The sequence below is a fragment of the Bacillus rossius genome, chromosome 3 (assembly GCF_032445375.1).
Source record: "Bacillus rossius redtenbacheri isolate Brsri chromosome 3, Brsri_v3, whole genome shotgun sequence".
Classification (NCBI taxonomy): Eukaryota; Metazoa; Arthropoda; class Insecta; order Phasmatodea; family Bacillidae; genus Bacillus; species Bacillus rossius.
Window position 1 is genome coordinate 18,682,653 of NC_086332.1, and position 19,934 is coordinate 18,702,586.

The 19,934-nt window shown below is 34.1% G+C and overlaps 3 protein-coding genes across 6 annotated transcripts in view; all 3 read right to left on the reverse strand.

The window, feature by feature from the left end:
• Nucleotides 1-19,934, reverse strand: part of LOC134530305 (armadillo segment polarity protein) — a 64,153-nt gene that overhangs the window by 38,380 nt on the left and 5,839 nt on the right. The window lies entirely within an intron of this gene.
• Nucleotides 2,233-9,469, reverse strand: LOC134530307 (L-aminoadipate-semialdehyde dehydrogenase-phosphopantetheinyl transferase-like). The gene has a single exon (XM_063365031.1). It carries the CDS (start codon nucleotides 9,357-9,359, stop codon nucleotides 8,475-8,477), a length of 885 nt encoding a protein of 294 aa, XP_063221101.1. The 5' UTR covers nucleotides 9,360-9,469; the 3' UTR covers nucleotides 2,233-8,474.
• On the reverse strand, nucleotides 14,684-17,096 carry LOC134530308 (L-aminoadipate-semialdehyde dehydrogenase-phosphopantetheinyl transferase-like). Its single transcript, XM_063365032.1, has one exon. The coding sequence runs from the start codon at nucleotides 16,953-16,955 to the stop codon at nucleotides 16,086-16,088; it is 870 nt and encodes a 289-aa protein (XP_063221102.1). The 5' UTR covers nucleotides 16,956-17,096; the 3' UTR covers nucleotides 14,684-16,085.

Consider the following 19,934-nt stretch of genomic DNA (forward strand, 5'->3'; position numbering starts at 1 on the left):
ATTGTGGCTTGGTTAAGATAATTTGAGCATCAATGACTTGATGTAAGTTTTTGGACATACGCCATTGCTAAGAACTTTTTCTGTTGAAGAAAAACTAATAAATAAAATAAATAAATAAAAATAAAAATACTCAAAAAAAGATACAAAAAACACACAAAATTAAGCAAACAATTGCTGTTGTCAACAAGGATATGAACACCACAAAATATTCCGAAACAGGAATATGGTCAGCAAACAAAGAAAAAACAAAGAAAAATGTACTAAGAGAACGAAAAAATCCCCACAAATGATGACAACACAAAAATATTGAAACCCAAAATAATTCAGCACAACAGTTGAAGCGAGACAAAAAACATGACAAAACGAAAAAACAAACAAATACAATAGTTTTACCTAAACAGAAACAAGCGACGTTTCGGGAACTGCTATCTGCTCCCGTCCTCAGGCAGAGACGCACATGGTACGGAAACACAGGTGCGACTGTTATCTTTTAAAGATAACAATTTGAGCATCAAGTGTACCCATTAGTAATTTTAACATTAAATTTGTTTAGATAGCTTGATGATTCCATTGGTAAAATGTTCAAACACTTACAAGTGCTAAATACATATTTCATGATTATAATGTTTTTTCCTTATACCCCCTTGACAAATGTTATAACAAGGTTCTACTGTATATAGTAAATGCTATGAGTATAATCATTAACTACAAAATCCAAAACTAAAGGTCATAAACAATTGCCATCTATATTACTTAACTTCTTCAACTTGCAGAATGGTAAAATCAATGTACCAAGTTCAAACCTGTTTTCTAGCCTGACTATGAGAAATGTTATCATTAGTCTGAGCTTGAAGTTTTTAAAGGGGGCCAATTCTAAAGACTAGTATGAGAAAGGGATTGACATAAAAATTATTTCACAGGTGAAATTAAAAAATATTTAATTTCCCAGAAGCTGAATGCTTGACATAGCCACATCTATAATTCTTCTGGTCAAAATATTAGAATAAACAAGTAGACAATCAATTTAGATAAACTTGCATGAAAAGATTATAAATACATATTAAGTTTGTAGGATAAAAAACATTAATTTCATATGGCAAGTTGTCTTAGTATTTTTATTTACCCTTTTGGATTATTTATAGTTCACATTAGAATATAAAACAGGTCCTATATTATTAGGACACAGTTGAGGCTAGATCAAAGATATACTACCCAACTAAGATAGCACTATCTATTGAAAAAAAATTCAGTTAAATGCACTTGATACAGAAAACCAAAATTTGGTATTAACTAAATTTATTTATTTTTCCTCAATATCACAAAACATTTTAGATTTTTTTTCTCAGAGAGAATTGATATAAAATATTTATAGTACTTACTTGAAAAGAAACTCTGGAATATTGCTTACAACTATTAGAAAATAATGTCAATAAAAAATGTTTATATGTATGTAAAACCTAATCATTGCACAAATATTAATAATTTACATGAATAGTGTAACAGTACAAAGTAAAGTAATATTACAGGTTCACTGATTTAGTCTAGACTTAACAGTCTTCTTCACACTGGAACCAAAATCTTTACATCTGACTTCATGGATGGTTAATTTAGTAATTACTAGTGTATAATCAATTTTTAGTCCTCCTGTGTGAACGACAAACGTAAAAGTGTGCAACATCCTGCCTGGCACTAAATGAATTAGCTAAATTTTCCAATTCCTTTACGTGAATTTTCATCAACTGCAATTCAGATGCCTTAATGTAGAGCTTTATAAGTGTTTTAGAAGCCACATTCACAGGTACAGACATAATGTCATGTTTTTTAAATAAGCTTTATTTTGTTAAACTTAATTTTTTTTTAGTTATTTACAATTTGATTAAAATTTAAATTAGCTGAAAACAATTTCCAACTTTATTGTAAAAGGCCACAGAATATTATGAATTACTCAGTGTTGAAAATAAGTTTTTCACAATAACATGACAAAATATTGCGAACTTTGGCACAATTTTGTTCAAAAAACACGTTACTTGCCAAATAGTTTAATATTTTAATAACTAATTTCTTATCTTGTCTCAATAAGACAATAAAAATGAACTTCTGGTTATGGCTTGCTAAAAGTTACGTGCAATTCTTTGATTATGCCTTTTCTTTTACGCAAAATTAAAGGCTGTATTCACCCTCGTATTGTTTTATATATATATATATATATATATATATATATATATATATATATATATATATATATATATATATATATATATATCTCTCTTTCTGTTCTGAAGACATGTGGCCAGTAAATTAAATTTTAATTTTAACAATAAAATAACATTTTTGCAACAGGCTACTGAAAATGGACTTTGAGTTGGTTGCTCGCAAAGCATTTGGCAAGAAACGGTATGCTACATTCGGTGATGAGACATGTATGTCCTTCTTAAGTATTTATTTATTTATTTATTTATTCATTCGGAAGGAGTACTGTTTCAAATAAATTAATATTTTTCAAAAAAAATAATTCAAAATTTTCATAATAAACCACTAATCATAATACATATTTCAATAGTGCAAAATTTAATGTTTTATTAGGTCCACGTATTGCATACACATCAAATTAGCAGATTTTTTTTTTTTTAAGTATTCCAGTTAAAACTATGTTAATATTTTATACTCCAGCAAAATTGTTAACCTGGCATGGCTGTGGTCCAGAACATGAAAGAGCTTTTACTGTATCAAGCAACACTTGTTTCAACTAATGCATGTATGATATGGCTCCCACACTGAGACACAATTAAACTATAGGTAGTTATAGTCGCGCCGTTGTAGGAAAGGACTTGGCCCCTCCCTGCGAGACCTGCCAACGACGACGCACTTCGCGCGAAGAAGTGTAAAGATTGGTCGGAGAGGTCAAGAAGGGTGGGAGGCAGTCCAGGTAGTCGTTGGACACAACAGGCAGCGTTGCCACGTCTTTGTGCCACCCCGACGTGACATCACACCCTGAGCCGCCACTGTTCTCAGGCACGTTCTACAATCACATTCACGGATGCGGACACGAACACGCAGCTGGTAATATAATGAACGTATTGACGGACACGTAATAGTTCAACAAAATTGCCGAGGTTTGTCTTCATTTCCGCGAACGTTGCCCACTCCCGTCTGGGATATAGTTTTTCCATTAATATCTTAGTTCTGTTGTATTTCTTGTACTTGAACCCCAACGAATGTATTGTTATCTTTAATGATGTCTTGCCTCCAGAAAATAAACCTGCCTCAGACAACGATGCAAGTAGTTTCCTTACGGTTGGTATCTCTCCACGTGTGTAGTACTGATATATGTGCCGTTGAATAGCATCTTGATCGAAGTTGTCAATGCTGGTCACAGGCTTGCGTCTATTACGATGTTTCCCTGGCGTCGACAGTAATTGGTTGAGTATCGGCATAATCTTTCTCGTTGCAGATCCGTATAACAGTTGTCTTTGCAATTCCAACTGCTTCTGATTTCTGTTTACTGCTTGCAAAACAGGTAACAACGGCCCATTGTTTGTTTTCTCACGCTCGAAATACTGGCGCACTCGAGTTACCACCTCTCTGCTTTGCGACCGCAAAACGCACCGTTTTCTACCACCTTCCATCCTTGTGTGTCAGCACACAGCAACTGGCCGTACGCCCACGACACTGCATGGAGCATTACTGCTGGACGTGGCAACACTGCGCCGCGGCCAGCCAGCGGGTCGTCGCCGGTTGGCTCTTGCACGCGTCACTCTGTCTCTCTCGCTCATGGTTGCAGGCGGAGCCAAGTCCGTTCCTACAACGGCCCAACTATAGTACTAATTATATTTTTATGTAATTTTACATGTCATTCAGATTACATGCTTCATAAAATGTATAGATTCCAATAGCATTCCTAAAATAATTACCTATTTTTTTCCCCTAAGAAATTAATATAATGGTGCAGTTCGAAATTTTGCAGGGTTTTTGAAATCAAAGTTGGTGGAGGTGCCGGGTAGAATCTATTTCTGGAGAGTGATGGAGATTTTATAAAGTTGTTTTAAGGTTGATTATTAAGTGAATTTTTTAGTTTCTGATAGAAGTTTAACAAGTGTTTACTTGATTGTGGGTTATGATTTTAGTTTAAGTGGAGGAAGTATTTGAAATTTTTTCTAAAGTAACAGGAGTTTATTTACTGTGGGTTTACTTGTAAGGATAAAGTTTTACGTGTTAAGTAATTTATTAAAAATCTCCTTTAATTCATATCTCACCAGACATCCTGTACAGGATGACAGACCTATTTGTTTCGATCCTAGTAGGTACTTTAAGGTGTTAACAGAAGTTGTGACTAATGCCTTTTACAAATTATAAGTAAATGCCAAACGAGCATGTCCTCTGAGTTACTGTTTTCTCCCCAATGAAGATAAAGAAAACACATTATAGTTTTTGATGGATTTAATTTTACATTTGATTTGTTGGATTTAAATTTTTAATTGAATATTTATTAAATTATTTTATTTTTAATAGTTTTAAACCTTGCGACAAATTAAACTTCTATCAGAAACTGAAACTACCCTTAATAACTGACCTTAAAACAACATTATAAAATCTCCGACACTCTCCAGAAATAGATCCTACCACCAAATTTGAGTTCAAAAACCCTGCAAAATTTCTAACCGCGACAATCTAAAGTAAAACACGTCTTAAAGATTTAATTTAGAATAACATGCATGTGAGAACGGATGACAAGCAGTAATTATGAGGCAATTACTCATATAAATTAAGTAAAAAAATTGTATTTTAATTAAGGTAAATTAACTAAACAAAATTTTTTTTTTAATTACTTACCAATTGTTCAAGATATGGTTCATACCCTAACTTGAGAAACATCTTAGCTAGGTCAATATATGTGCGAGGTTAAGTGGAGTTTGGTACTCCCACGATATTCCCCCAGCAACCATATGCACTCTCAGCCTTATAAGCTACAACTTAACCATGCAGATGTCCTGGAAATATTTTTTTCCTCTCAATGAAAAATATGACTAATTATTTTTATTGTTAAAAAGTTTCAGCTAGGTTTATTTCTGATGTTTACTTTCCTGCATCCAATGCACATGATGAACAATAAAGTCGAAAAGGCATGGTTGAGTTTTTTTCCCTTTGTCTGTCACTAAAGGTACTTTAAGTACATATTTTAGGATGTGGAATGCATGTTTAAACATAATGCTATAAATCAAGGCCTCATAAAAATCTCTCATATTCACCAAACTAACACTGCAAAAGAGAACCAACATACTAGTACAGTAAATTCTCATGTGGTTCCACAAGATTTCTTGTTTTGTACTTTTCTTCTTTCTTTCTGGTGCGTACTGCAGCATTTTTTTTAGCAATAAGTAAGGGGAGATGGGTTTTATGTAGCCAAGTCCATGTTAACTTTATGATAGTAAACCATTTTCTATTTCTTATGGGAGAATACCTCATCTAGCAGGAGCACCACCTAGAAATGCAATTACTCACAAAAAAAATAGTAACTCCCATTGCAATTTTAAATTACAATTTTTTTTAACCATTTAAACAAAATTACAGTTATTAAGCAGAAAAAAATTGTAATACATAATAATATATGTACACATTAATTACATTATTTCAGATTATCTTATTACTATTCACCCTTTTCAAAGAACCTAGCCAATTTCTATAAACTTATATAGAATAAAAAAAATTATCAATTCTTGGAAAGAAACCAGGATTCATAGAAAAATACAATTTTTTTTTCTCAAATAATAGTTATTATTATAATATAAACCATATGATAAAATATAAATTATTGCTTATGGATATTGCTCCTAGAGTGGAAATTTAAGAGATTAAAATATGAAATTGTTAAATGTAACTATCTAGGATTAAGATTAAACACCAATTTTCATAAATATTTAGGGTATAAATATCACACTTAAATATTCTATTTCTTCTCAGCTTCATAACAGTCTTGCTCTGCAAGTTTTGTTTAGGTATCCTTTTAGCCCAGCTAACTATTAACAGCAAGTCTGACCTTGGCCAAAATTAAACCCATCCTACCTGCATGTTGCATCACTCAAAAGGCATCCTTCACAGCCACTCAAAGCCCAAATAGTCTCAATTACTAATTTTTCTGATACCAGTACTTAATTTTAATATGAAACCTGCCCACCTATCACCTAGATTGTATTATATATCATACACCAAACAATCTGGATATATATCTACTATGATATTGTTAAGTACCATTTCAAAAGCTAATGTGCTTCGATATTGGAATTTTTTGCAAACACTGCAGTAGTACGTTTAATGTTGCGCACAAGTTTAAATTTGAATTGATTACCAAGGAACTAATACTATTTCGGCAAAGAAACTTTCCACTAACACACAAAGTTTTTATCGTAAACTGGAGTTTCTTGCAAATGCAAACATAATAAAAACTAAAATTATAAAATAAATTATATATTATGACTTACTAAAAAAGATAAAACAAAAATTGGTAAACCTAATTAAAAACATGGTAAGATGTGCATACAAAATTAATTTACAATATTAAGAACAAACATTACCTAGCTTTCACTCTCAATAAAAATAACTTGCATATGTGAATGGGCAGTTTGAAAATATGAAAACTGTAATGTCACTTCTCTATGCTTCCCTCACACAAAAAAAATATATCTATTCTCAGCTGAAAACAGCGAAAATAAAAGTAACAAACTATAACTTGTTGCACAGTTCTGCCTTTACCTTTGTAACAATTTTACTACAAAAGAGTAACACATTGTAAGATATAAGATAAGTAATAAACATAGTAAACAGTCCGTTCAGAGAAATAACATAAAATGTACAGACAATCTGAATGCACATAACACAAAATTACACGAGGTAAAAAAAAAGACAAGTGTATGTAGAGAAAACAAAGCTGTGGTGAAATTGTAAACCAATGACCTCACATTTGGAAAAACTTGTGTTCAAAATTCTAGCCCTGCCATCTTAAGGGGCCCGCCTAGTCAGGGGTGTATCTGTGTTAGTGAGGCGGGATGATAAGTGTGATGCTCACTAGTGTTCCTAGTGCAATATCTCCTATTTAAGTGCAAGGCTCTAACTGGAGTGCAGTCTTCTCATCGTGCATAGGACAACTATGAAATGTGAGCGGTAACCATATTGGATGGCAAAGAAATGAGGATAAAGGTGAAATGGAAGTCTCTTTAGTGCTTTCAAGAACCTTTACCAAATGTTTCATGTCTAAAAATTATCCTGAAGACATGTGTTTTATCCGTTTTCACTCTCCTAAAATTACAGTTTAAAAATGAAATACAGAACTACCCATCCGTCTTCAGTGTATTCTTTAATGCTTTTCATAAACCAACACCACTCTGATATCTTGAGCAGTTTTCAAATTGCGTGGCTTCTTCTGAAGCTCTCCACACCATAGTTCCCAGGTAGGCAGGCCTCTTAAGTTAGGTTTTTCATATTCTCCTTATATCACTCTAGCCAAATACTGGAATGGTTTTTTTTACCAAAGGAAATATTCAATTTGTTTCTAATTTGCTTAAAAATGTTCAGTATATGTATTTGTATTCAAAATTAAATGATCTGTCAATGAGACCAGATACAAAATAAAATAGTAATAAAATGTGAAAAAATACTGACACCCAGTAAAACTATAGCAAACATAAAAGCATCTCTAGATAATTTTTATTTAGGTGGCAGTAATCATTTGGTACAAAAATTGTAAACCATTAAGAGGGTAAAGGAAGGGGTTTAACCTCAAGAAACTTATAACTTTTTTATTACATATATTTTCCTGCACAGAAAGCACATATGAAACAATTTCTTAAAACAATGGGATTAATTATTTTTTTAAATGCAAAAATGTGAGGTAATGCAACTGTAAGTGTTTTATAAGAATAACAAGACAGAAAAAAGACCTAGTTGTGATCAAAGTTTCATGTATTATGTGAAATAAAAAAACTTAAGAATTGGAAAAGGGAGGGGAAGGGGGGGGTAGAGGGAGGTAGAGAAGGCACCCACAATAAGTACGAGAAAATCAAATAGTCTGGTCATGGTCACAAAGATACAGACCCAGTCAGATGGTACTATAGTAAAACAGTGAACTTACATTTTATAGAGCCCCTGTTCTAATCCTGATTCAGTTATAATTATTTCAATTTTTTATACCTTTCTCTAAGCCCACTGCCAATATTTATACTTCATTATTTTCTCATAATAGTGTAAAGATTATGATAATAAACCACATGTAAAAAAATAATATTGTATTTAGTTAATTGCAGACACAAAATACATACCTGAGGTTCTCATAAACATCTTTCTTTAAAATATTAATTCTTATGCTGCTCATTTTCTACAATAAAAATCAACAATTTGAACTGAACTTAATGTCAACATAATACCTAAATATAATTAAAAGCAAATAAAAAAAACCTTTATACCCTTTTCTATTAAACATTACACTAATTTTTGTCATTTGTGTCTAAGATTGATGCAATTGGCCTTATAATCTTTTCATTTTTTGCAAAGAAATTACGCGTGTATTCTAAATCTGGCTGCAAAATGGGTTCGCTTCCTTTCATCAGTTGCTCAAAGTCCAAGAAATGGAAGAGACAATGATCCTGGCTACAATCTGCAGTGCTCTTTGAAAGAGCCACGGCAACACAATGATCTTCGTCCAGCATAGTCTCTTCAAAGCACCAATTGTCTGCGAGTATACCATCAACATAGACTCGAGTCCCCCGAGCGACAGTTCCAACCCGAAGGTCCGGCTCCTCAGTCTTGAAACCGTAACGACCCAAGCTTGTGATGGACATGCCCAGAGCCTTGAGGTAGCTCTCTTTTAAGCACCAGTGTCTGTAAAACGTAGCCAACTGCTTGGAGGGAAGCGACTTGCCACGGATACACTCCCACTCTTCTGCGGTGAACTGTCGCGACATGGTACGGAAAAACTCTTCCACACCTGTACCGCTCCGGTGTTCCAACCTCATCACATCCACCCCCACCTTGGTGCTAACTTCTTCCCCTGCGAGAACCACGTGGTCGCCATCATGTGATATGTTGAAGTTAACCACAGGGTTCAAAACATAAGGCTTTCCTTTCTCCTCCCTCCAGAACTTCACTTCAGAATAAGGAATGCCAGAAGTGCTACTGACAAACTTTCTCATCATTAATCGACCAATAAGAGTAGCTTTGGCATCATTCTTAAAGACAAATCTACCAATGCGAGCCTTTTCTTCTTCTTGAACGCACGCTGATGCAAGCAAGAACTGAGCTTCAGTGGGCTGCCATGTTTTCACGTTGAATGTCCACCTGGCCCTCTTCGTTGAAGCTATGCACACACTCATTTTTGGAACAGTTCGAAAGTGCAAAAACTACTGACAAGCACATTAATGGGTCAAACTTTCTGATGTCACTTTCTAGGATAGTGTTGGATGCAATTTGCATCCAATTTCGGCACCTGTAGAAAAGAGAGCCCAAATTACTTCTTGCTCCACTTTTCAATTTAACTCAGCTACCTTTAAGTTCCTCAAATACTAGTGTTTTCCCCTTCATTTATAGTCTTTAAAACCTTAATTTACCGGTTTTTAAATTATTAAAAGAGAAATGTTTTTGATTTGTGTATGCTATTAAGTCTATTGAAAAAATATTAGGAATAATAATATTGTCCATTTTTTTTTAAAATATGAACATACATTTTTATACGTAACTACATACATGCATGCTCATGTGCTCTATGAAAGTTTGAGGCTTCACCACCCAACTGATGTTTTTATAGTTTCAAAAGTAAAAAAAAAAACTTATTTAATAAATATAGTACATAATTTTTTTGAAACCAATATATGGTGAGACTGAAAATATCAATGGAGATATTTTCAATAAAATCAAAGAATTTTAATAATTCACAAGTATAACTTATTTTCTTGTTTCATTTATATTCAAGTATGTATAAAAAAACTACTAATGTGATCAAAAAATAGTTTGACCATAATATAACCATTAAAAAATATAGTATTTTATCAGTGGAGAGGAAAAACTATATAGTTTAAAGCAACAAGGCAACAAATTTCAAAAGTAATAATAATTAATGCATTAGTCACCTAATGGTTAACACAAAAAACAAAAAAAAATATTTGTTGTGTATGACAACAGAATAGGTCAGACATGGGCAAACTTTTTAAGGGAAGGGCCAGATAAAATAAAAATATCTAGGTGGGCCGAAAAAAAATTTAACAAAACAAAACACTGCCATATGCATTGTACTCCACATCATCATGCTACCGATCTACAGACATCTAATATGGCACTACGCCTACACGAGGTTGCGTGCAAACTCAGGTAATATTAGATACGATAATACCATATACTTAAAACGCAATGAGAAGAAAACGTTATTCTATTCTAGCTATGCAGAAAATACATTTTGTCCTATGAATAATTGTAAGGGTTTTCAAAACCATGTCGCGGGCTGGCTTGACTAGCCCAAAGGGCTGCACTTGGCCCGTGGGCCGTACTTTGCCCATGAATGGGATGGGTCAGGGGTCGGCAACCTTTTGAGTCGGAAGAGCCAAAAATGACAATTCACAAAATTTCAAAGTTTTTAAAGAGCCACAAAAGATTTTCTTGCCAACAGTAAATAGTACTTGCATAAATAAAGTTGCGCAGTAATATTGCGTCGATCTCATTTTTACCAAAACACACGATGACTTAATATTACGTCGGCAGCCTTCAAAGTGTTAAAAATATAATACTTATTATGTTACCTAGCTTTACTTCGGTTTTATTATTATTATATATGTACATACATAGCTCTGAGAAGATAATTCGCTTCTAACTCTTCTACTTGAAACAACAAACTATACGTCAGAGCCAAAGCACTGGTGAAGACGCCAAACTGTCTTGCGTCGAAACGAATTAAATCCTACATAGAAACATCCGACGACGGCGTCATTCGAGAGTTTCCGACGGACCACAGAACAAGGAGGGAGATATAGAAGTGCGACTGATATGTTGGAAACTGAAACCATGTTTGCGCGTCAAGTGGCGCTATCTGTTGGGTGGGCCCGTAAGTATTAGTAAAACGAAAACCTCGGGCGAATGGATAGCTTTAAATTGATAATTTAACTGCTTGATATATTGTTTAGTAAAATATAACAAGCGTGGAAAAAAAAACCAGGCTTACTACTGGTTTGTAATAAAAAAATATTTTATGTATAAATGATCTGGTGATGCAGTATTTCTGGTATGGAACTAAAGAGCCGCAGCTTCACATCCAAAGAGCCGCATGTGGCTCGCGAGCCGCAGGTTGCCGACCCCTGGGATAGGTAAATAATAACCTTAGAAAGCTTGAGCAATAACCTTGAAGAATAAATGTTCAACATTATTTGAGCCAAATTATGGCAGTTATCTTGTCCATAAAAAAGTGATTAAACATAAATAAATTTTTTTGAGATGATGGTGATGGTTTTAAAGTCCTTGTACCATGACACGAAAAACTTTGTAAGTCGCACTATGGTGATAACTACCAATACATAAGTAGTATTTTTTTCTTAATCTACCAAAAATTGTAACTGGAAGAAAATATTAGCTAACTGTTTCACAAAGCTCAAAAGACTACTGTGAAGGATACAGCTTACTTTAATAGTTGCGAGTTCAAGCAGAAAGCACTATTAAGATTCGAACCGGGCGTGCCCCAGAAGTTATTCCAGAAATGATCAGAACCCAGAGAGCCTAACCACCGCTGTGACAAAGGAAAAATACAACCAAAGAACTTCTGCACGGAAGCAATGTCCTGGTGCATCCGCTGGTGTTTATGAATGCGGGAAACATGCCTGAGAACGGAGTCTTTTGTCATACTGAAAGACCTGTGCGAGAAGGCCAAGGCTGGGTGACAGGTGAACATCCAGCGAGACAGAACTGCAGACAGTTGCCATTGAGCGCAAAAAACAACCACCAATACTCACAGTTGCTGTGATAGATAGAGAGTGCACCATGTAGTTTACGCCTACAGATACACGGATCTCATGGTATCAGGTTTGATTTTAAAAATGTAACTAATGCTCAAGACATTCCTCTTGCTCATAACTTAATAATGTAAAATTTTTAATGTTAGGTGTTGTACTTGTTTAATATGTATATATATTCTTTAATAAATAAACAAACCTAACATCTTGTTATTTCCAAAATATATAGTCTAATTCATAAATTAATATTGCTAAGTTATTATAATACTCAATAAAACACTTGAAATTATTTTTATTACAAACTTAAGAAATGGACTAAATATATTTTTAGCTATTCCGAAATTGTTTGACTCAAGTAATAAACAATAAATAAAAAATAATGAGAAATTATTTTGGACTTTTTTTAAAGTCTTCAACAGCAAACACTTAACTACTAGTTTTAAATGGATGTTTCACAGTTAAGAAATATTATCATGCAAATCACAGACTACTTTTAAAAACTTTACAATCCCGTTTATACAGAAATAAATTCTTGTCCATTACAGTTCTGTACACAGTACATTTATATCAAACATCTGTAGTAATGCCATGGGCACCACCAAGTAAGGGCAACCAGCGAAGACTCTATCTCAAGGCCTGACGTTGCCAAAGTGAGGATGAGACTGGAAACCCTGTACTGTACCACCATAGAAGATGTGGCCCACTCCAAGCATCGGCACACTACTACATGGGCTCTTACAGACGTCCCACACGACGTACTACAGGCAGTCACAAAGTGGAGTAATAGTGATGATTTGGATCATTATGATGGTTTGAGAAGCTAATAAATAATAAACTACGGCAATCTATCAACCAAACCTATAGATGGCTATTTAGTATGTTCTAATGTGTGAGGTGCTTACAAATTCTTGACAGTTAATTTACATCAAATAGTATTGTAGTTGCATGCCATTATTTTATAAGAAACATGTATCTATATATTTTATAAAATATGACTGTGAAAATAAGAATGTCAGAGTGATTGTCGGCTAGTGCATGTGTGACCATAGTCGATACAACATAATGAACGCATTTAATGCTCTAGCAGACATATTCGAAACACTGGGTCAAAAAAATACAATGAAACTGAATAAACAAAATAATAACACAACATTTAACAAAAAGTAAATTAAAATAGCTATGACTATATGAAAAACTGACATACTTTACAATATAATACTTTTACTATTGAGCGAAGCTAAGAATATCCTTCCAACACGGGAGACATCTTGCCTGATGCCTTATTCGAACACAACTTCCCTTTACATTATTGGAAAATGCTATTTTAATTCGGGTAGTTCACCAAGGAGTAAAGGTGCTAAGAGTAAGACTTGCTACCTGAAAATCTTTGTAAAGGTGCAGTTTATTGATGAGGTGCATTTTATTGATGAATGTGCAGTTAATGCAAAAATATATCAAAAAAGAATACTCAGCCACAAAATGTATGGATGTGAAGCCAATTCCACATTAAATAATAATTGACAATCATGATAAGATGATGCTGTTATCAGTGTTGTTAAAAGTACTCGGAAAAAGTAATTGGGCTCAATTACAATTACTGTGGTGACAATGTAACTAATTACAAGTAAAAATTACTTTACATAGAAGTAATCAGTAAAATTACAATTACAATTACAATTACTTTCCACTACCATTTTAAAACTGACCTACGATTCAATTTTTTTACACTTTGTTACATTAATAAACATACATACGTTTTTGTTAAAAAAATTATTTCATGTAATGATTAAATTTATTATCTTTAATTAAATGAATCATATTTGAGGACAAACTTGCTTGAATAACATCAAAAGACTTCATACAAGTAACTAGCTGTAATAAAAGTAACACTATTTAAATTTTGGAATTGACATTACAAAACAATTGCATTTTAAAGTTCTCATCAGATAGATTCCCTCTCTTGATGGCAAAAACATCTTTACCAACACTAAAAAGACGCTCAACGAGAGCACTTGACGGCAGCGATGTGTTAAATTTTAAAAATGCAGATTTTAGGATAGGGTAATGTTGGAGACACTGCAAGTCACTTTGGCTCTTCATTTTTGATCATAGATGTTGTGCATACGATCGTAGCACTACAAGCGTAAAATTTTAAACTTTACTAATGCAAAAGTGTATGATCTTCTTGTTCTTAATTGTATTCATTATACGTTCCGAGAATAAAAGTAACGGCAAGTAAATATAAAGTATCGATTACCTTAATGTATCGATTACAATTAATGTTATGTAATCCGATTACAAGTACGAATTACATTTTTTAAATGTAATTCGTTACAAGTATAAATTACTTGAAAAGTAATCGTTACAAGTAATCCGATTACTTGTAATTCGTTACTTAACAACACTGGCTGTTATTGACAAGTTGGTCTCTCTACCTTAACCTCTCCTGAAAACTAAGTTCACAATTTTGCACGATTTAAAGTTAAAAGATAAATTTTCTCAAAATAATCATGAATAACACATTGTAAGCATGCTAATGCTTAACTGTTGTCAAATACAAACAGAACTCAGAAAAACATATATTTGGATTTTGTAACTTCATGCCCTTGATACAAAATAATATTAGTGATAAAATTTCCTATGGCATTAATCGGTATACTGTAAGTTTGGTTCACCCACATTGCCCCTAACAGTTGCCACATTTAGTAAATGGTAAAAAAAAAAAAAAAAAAAAAAAACTATGTTAACAGTCTGCTGCCCAAGACAGCCCCTGAGAATATACGAGTTTGTCAATTTAAATTACGAAATAATTACTAGGTCAGTGATGCGCAACAATGGGTGCTCGGAGCATTTCATCTCGAGGGATAATTATTTCAGATAGGGGCGGAAATACCACACAATGGTGGCTGGTCAATGCCTTCTTGCCATGCCAAATTGTGCCATCAATGTAACAAAAAATACATTAATACACTCGTAAAAATATTACACATAACCTCATGCACAAATAACCCTTATTACAAAAAATTAATTGTATGTAGATTTTGAATAAAAATTATAACTATAATATTTAAGACTTACTTTCAGACATCTCTGGTCTATACTAAACAGCATTCTACAGATCTGCATATTCCGTAATCCGGCACCAATCAACTGCTCAAATTCAGATTTCTTTTTGGGTGTAATATGACATTGAATTTTGCCACCAGGTCACGACTATAATGATAAAATTTTAGTTCACTTAGAGTTTATCGTTAGCCGGTAAACTTTTTTTAGTAAAGTTTTTCCCATTTTCTAGCGGGATACATTTCACTGGTGCATTTCCATACTGACTTTTAGACTAATGCTTATCTGTACTATTTCTTCCCGTAGAACAGCTTGTTACAACTTTTTTTAAATAGTATTCTACTGTACATTAATTTTTCTTTAGTATTTCCATTAAAAAAATATACTGACATTTACTGATCAGCAAATATGCTAATCCAGCAATTCCATAGTCCTGAATTTTCTGAAATTTCTTCTTTATTTAAAGACATAAGAGTCAGAGGGAACCAAAAAAACTCGTTAAGAATTTATGAAAAATGTAATTCTGGGTTTCACTAAGACAAAAATCAACACTATCCGTATTGCAATTGGTTCAGGGCCATTTTTTATACTGTGTCAGTCTGTGCTAGTGAACTGAGTAATGTCATGAAGAATGAAATAAAGTCTAAACACATGATTTACAACATAACTACACTAACCTGTAGAGACAAATTAACCACAACTTTTATATTATAATCAGCATAACAACAGTGAAAATTCACCATTCAATTATTACTTACCATTACATAACACACTCGTCTTAAACATTTTAGCAGAAACTGCAATTGCAAGAATTATAAAGTAACATGAGATTTGTCCATAAGATCCTACACTCTGCAATTTGGTACAGAAGTAACTAACTGTACATAAAACCAAACTAAGTGGAGTCATTTCTACACAAAACCAAAAGCTGATATAAATAGCCAAAAATAATTTTTGCACAGATACCCTACCTGGCAATGAGGAAAACAGTAGGCATATAACCAAATCAAGACTTTTCACCAGACTCATACAATATTTATTTTTCTTTTAATGAAAACTGCTAGAACATGCAGAAACTTTTTCACATTTCCCAAAATAGTAGTGAGTATACTTAGCATCTAGTTCTAGTAAAGGACTGCTCCCATTCATCAGGTGATCAAAATCAAAAATCTGAAATGTTCCAATATATGATTCATCAGAGTCCTTGTCAACAGCAACAGCTACACAGTGTTCTTCATCCAGCAGGGTCTCTTCAAAACACCAGCTTTTCAAATGTTGGCCATCAAAACACACTTGAGTGTCTTTAACAACAGCACCTAAACACAGATCCTGGTCCCCAATCATCATACAAACACGGTTCAAATCTACAGAAATGCCAAGGCCAACCGCTTTTAAATAACTCTCCTTCAAGCACCAATGACGATTAAACATGACAACTTGTTTGTAGGCAGGTGTGTCTACTGGACCTCTGATCCTCCCCCATTCTTGTGAAGTAAACTGCAGTGACATAATGCTGAAAAATTCTTCCAATTCTCTCCCGGTCTTATACTCTAACTTCATCACGTCAACCCCCACTCTATTGGTTGCAACTTCTCCCGCCAAGACAGCATAGTCTCCATGGTGGGACACGTTGAAATTTACTTTGGAGTTTAAAGCATATGGCTTCCCCTTCTCGTCTCTCAGAAACTTAACTTCAGAGTAAGGAATGCCCGAGGTGCTGCTGACGTACTTCCTCATGAGCAATCTGCCTACTAGGGAAGCTTTAACATCATTCCGGAACACAAACTTTCCAATGCGAGCTTTTTCTTCTTCTTGAATACAAGCGGATGCTAACAGGAATTGTGATTCTGTGGGTTGCCAAGTTTTAGCGTTGAATGCCCACCTGGCACTCTTGGGTGAGGCTGCAAATATACTCATTACTTTTACTAAAAACCAACTCAATCCCCAAAGTACATAATAGTGCAATTAACCAACATTGCCCTGCAGAGACAAAGTAAGAAAATATTCAGTTCATGTGACTTCCTAGAATAGTGGTGGGTGTATCTTCGAGTTCAGTACCTGCAGAAAGAGAGAGCTGACATTACTCCTTGTGCCACTTTTCATTGTGTACGTACTTCTTATTTTCTCACAGTCCTTGTCATTCATATATATATTCTGCTTTTCTCTAGCACTTGCACACACTTACATAGCCACAAATAGTTAATACACTATGAAGTTAATTTCCACTAAGTCAAAAATTCTTATGACAACATTTTTATGTACCAATATATACCATACATGCTATGCGATATAAAAACAAAAGCTACTGACAACAAGCAAAATGTTTTAACATGTTGATTGAAACTTATCACATTCTAAACAAAGCACATCACATAAATATTTTGAAAGTATTTATGTGGAAAAAATTTTAGAACACATTTTCAAATCACAACTCCAAATTCCTACTTATTTTCTAATAAAATATACAGTGAAGTTGATAATTTGAGGTTTTCCATTACACATTCAAAGCCAGTTAACTACAAAAATTGAAGAAAGAATCTATACTGTAAATCACAGCAAATTCCTTAATAAACTATATCAGCAAACTATTGGGGAAAGGTGTATGGTGTTGGAAAAAAATAGGAGGATAATTAATGAACAAAACTTTTCTCTGAAAATGCCACATAGCAACAAACTCTTGAATGTATCTGACAAAATTTCTTTCTGCTTTTTTCTATTTTCTGGTATGAATGACATGACAGACGCTTCCCTGCTTTTCTCCTTGTTAAGGTATCATATTTCTTGTATGATAAAACCTTCATGATGTGTAGACATTTTAAAATTTTGTATGGCTTATGCTAGCACCCGTTACCAACACAAAAACATAAAAATTACATTTTGTTGTATATATTAAATATTCACACAAACGTAAGGTATTCTTCAGCTTAGACATCAAAAATGTTTTGCAGTTTTTTTTTCACCTTCTTTGCCATCTTACATAGGGTACTCTATACTGTTAACACCACCTACAAAATGTAAATCATTGATAAAATTAAACTTTGGCATTTAATCTATAAAATAAACACAAATTATTTTTATTAGTTATCAGCTTATATGGACACAACATACACAATAAAAGCTGATTTTTAAAAAAATATTGAGGCTTTTAATAGTAACACTTGGCTAATATTTTAATGAAAATGACATTACAACTTGAAAATTATTAGTTTTTTTAAAATGATTATTGCCACGGGAAAGATTAATTCAAAACAATTTAATGGACATATGCTTCTGCTGGTTTACATTGGTCATCATCAAAAACCTCAAGAAAACACAAATGAATACATACATAAACACAAGAAGAACAAGCCTATTATCTAATGTCAAATTCTGTAATTTTTTTCCAACTTAATTCCTTCCATGAAAAAAAAATATATATGACACACACTTAATTATGGATGATTATATATATTATATATTTAATTTTTGGTTTATATAAATTATATATTTAACTTTGGATTATATATAATTAATATTGTATATATTATATTGTAATACCCCTCGTGCCTCAAAATTAAATTATTTAAAATTAATTAAAAAGAGCCTTGGAAACTTGCTGGGTAAGAATAATAAAGTTATTGACCAGAGGTGGCACGAGGTGGAGAACAAGACAATTTGGAACTCCCTGCACACAAGCAACTTGGGAGCTGGTGGATCGTTTAAGGGAAGAAGGTATATCATAAATAAATTAACACTACACAAGTAGCTTGGTCTATTGGTTCCCTGTTTTATTTAAAAATGTAAATAATGAATTCTGTTTTCCATTTGATTTGGCATTTGTAACTTTCCCAATTAATGATATTAACAATATATTTAAGTTTTTCGAGAATGGGCCGGCCCGATATTATTATAACAACACATACTCAACTTGAACAACAAACAATTACACAAACAAAAATTTATAAGTATCGATTAATATAGTTCGTAGCTAGAAAAGGGGGGGGGGGGGGGATGTTGATTTTACATTACCACCCGGGTCTTCAAAAGATAACGTTGGGTCGCGGAAACATCTCTTCTAACATGACCCGCAGTGGAGGTGCAGGACCACGAGCTGGGAGCAATTTGTCTCGCCAGCACTTCGACCCTGTCTGAAACCCAAGTCAAATTCAAAACGAATTAGACCTGCTTCCAGACAGTCATACACCGTCGGCGCAAAAGGCCAACAAACAGGAATGTGGGGGAAAAGGCCGGATTACTCACCAAACAGGGTGTAGAGTTCGGAGCTCACTAGGTGTCTCGCGCCGACATCAGGATGCCGCGGACCGAGAAGTCGCGGATGCGCGAACGAAACCAAAAATTTAGAAAAAAAAATGAAAAAAAATACTAAAACTCTAAAATTAGAGACATGACTTGAACTAATTACTACTACTGACCGACTACTGAACAAATGGGATCACATCCCTTAGAGCAACTGACTACATCTCTTCTGCACACAAATTCGCAATTCCCGCGAAAAGCCTCCTAGCGCAGAGGACGCCGAGAAGACGTGGTCAGTAGCCGAGGTCAGAGGACTGAGTGCCCCAATGGCGGACAAAGCTCCTAATTAAATCGGGCGGTGAGGCCCTGGGTCAAAGGAGGGGGAATGTTCGGTTCTAGGCCGAAAGTTTCCGAAGGTGCCAGAGTGGTTGTACACACGACTTCAGTAGTTCGCGCCAAAGAGCGACTGCTGCGGTCTCTACCGGCAGGTACAGGAAGCATGAAACAATCGACTTCTACAGGTCACGAGGAAGAAGCATAGGGCCATAAGGCGTAGCGGCGCTGCGCTCTGGCGGCGTAAAGGGTAACTAACTGAGGCGGTGAACTGACTCGCCGCCAGGTGTCACGAGCGTAGTCTGAGCTCGCTGGCCACCATGGCTG

Coding starts and splice junctions, on each gene's coding strand:
- LOC134530307 (XM_063365031.1), bottom strand. CDS start 9,359: ATGAGTGTGTGCATAGCTTCAACGAAGAGGGCCAGGTGGACATTCAAC.
- LOC134530308 (XM_063365032.1), bottom strand. CDS start 16,955: ATGAGTATATTTGCAGCCTCACCCAAGAGTGCCAGGTGGGCATTCAAC.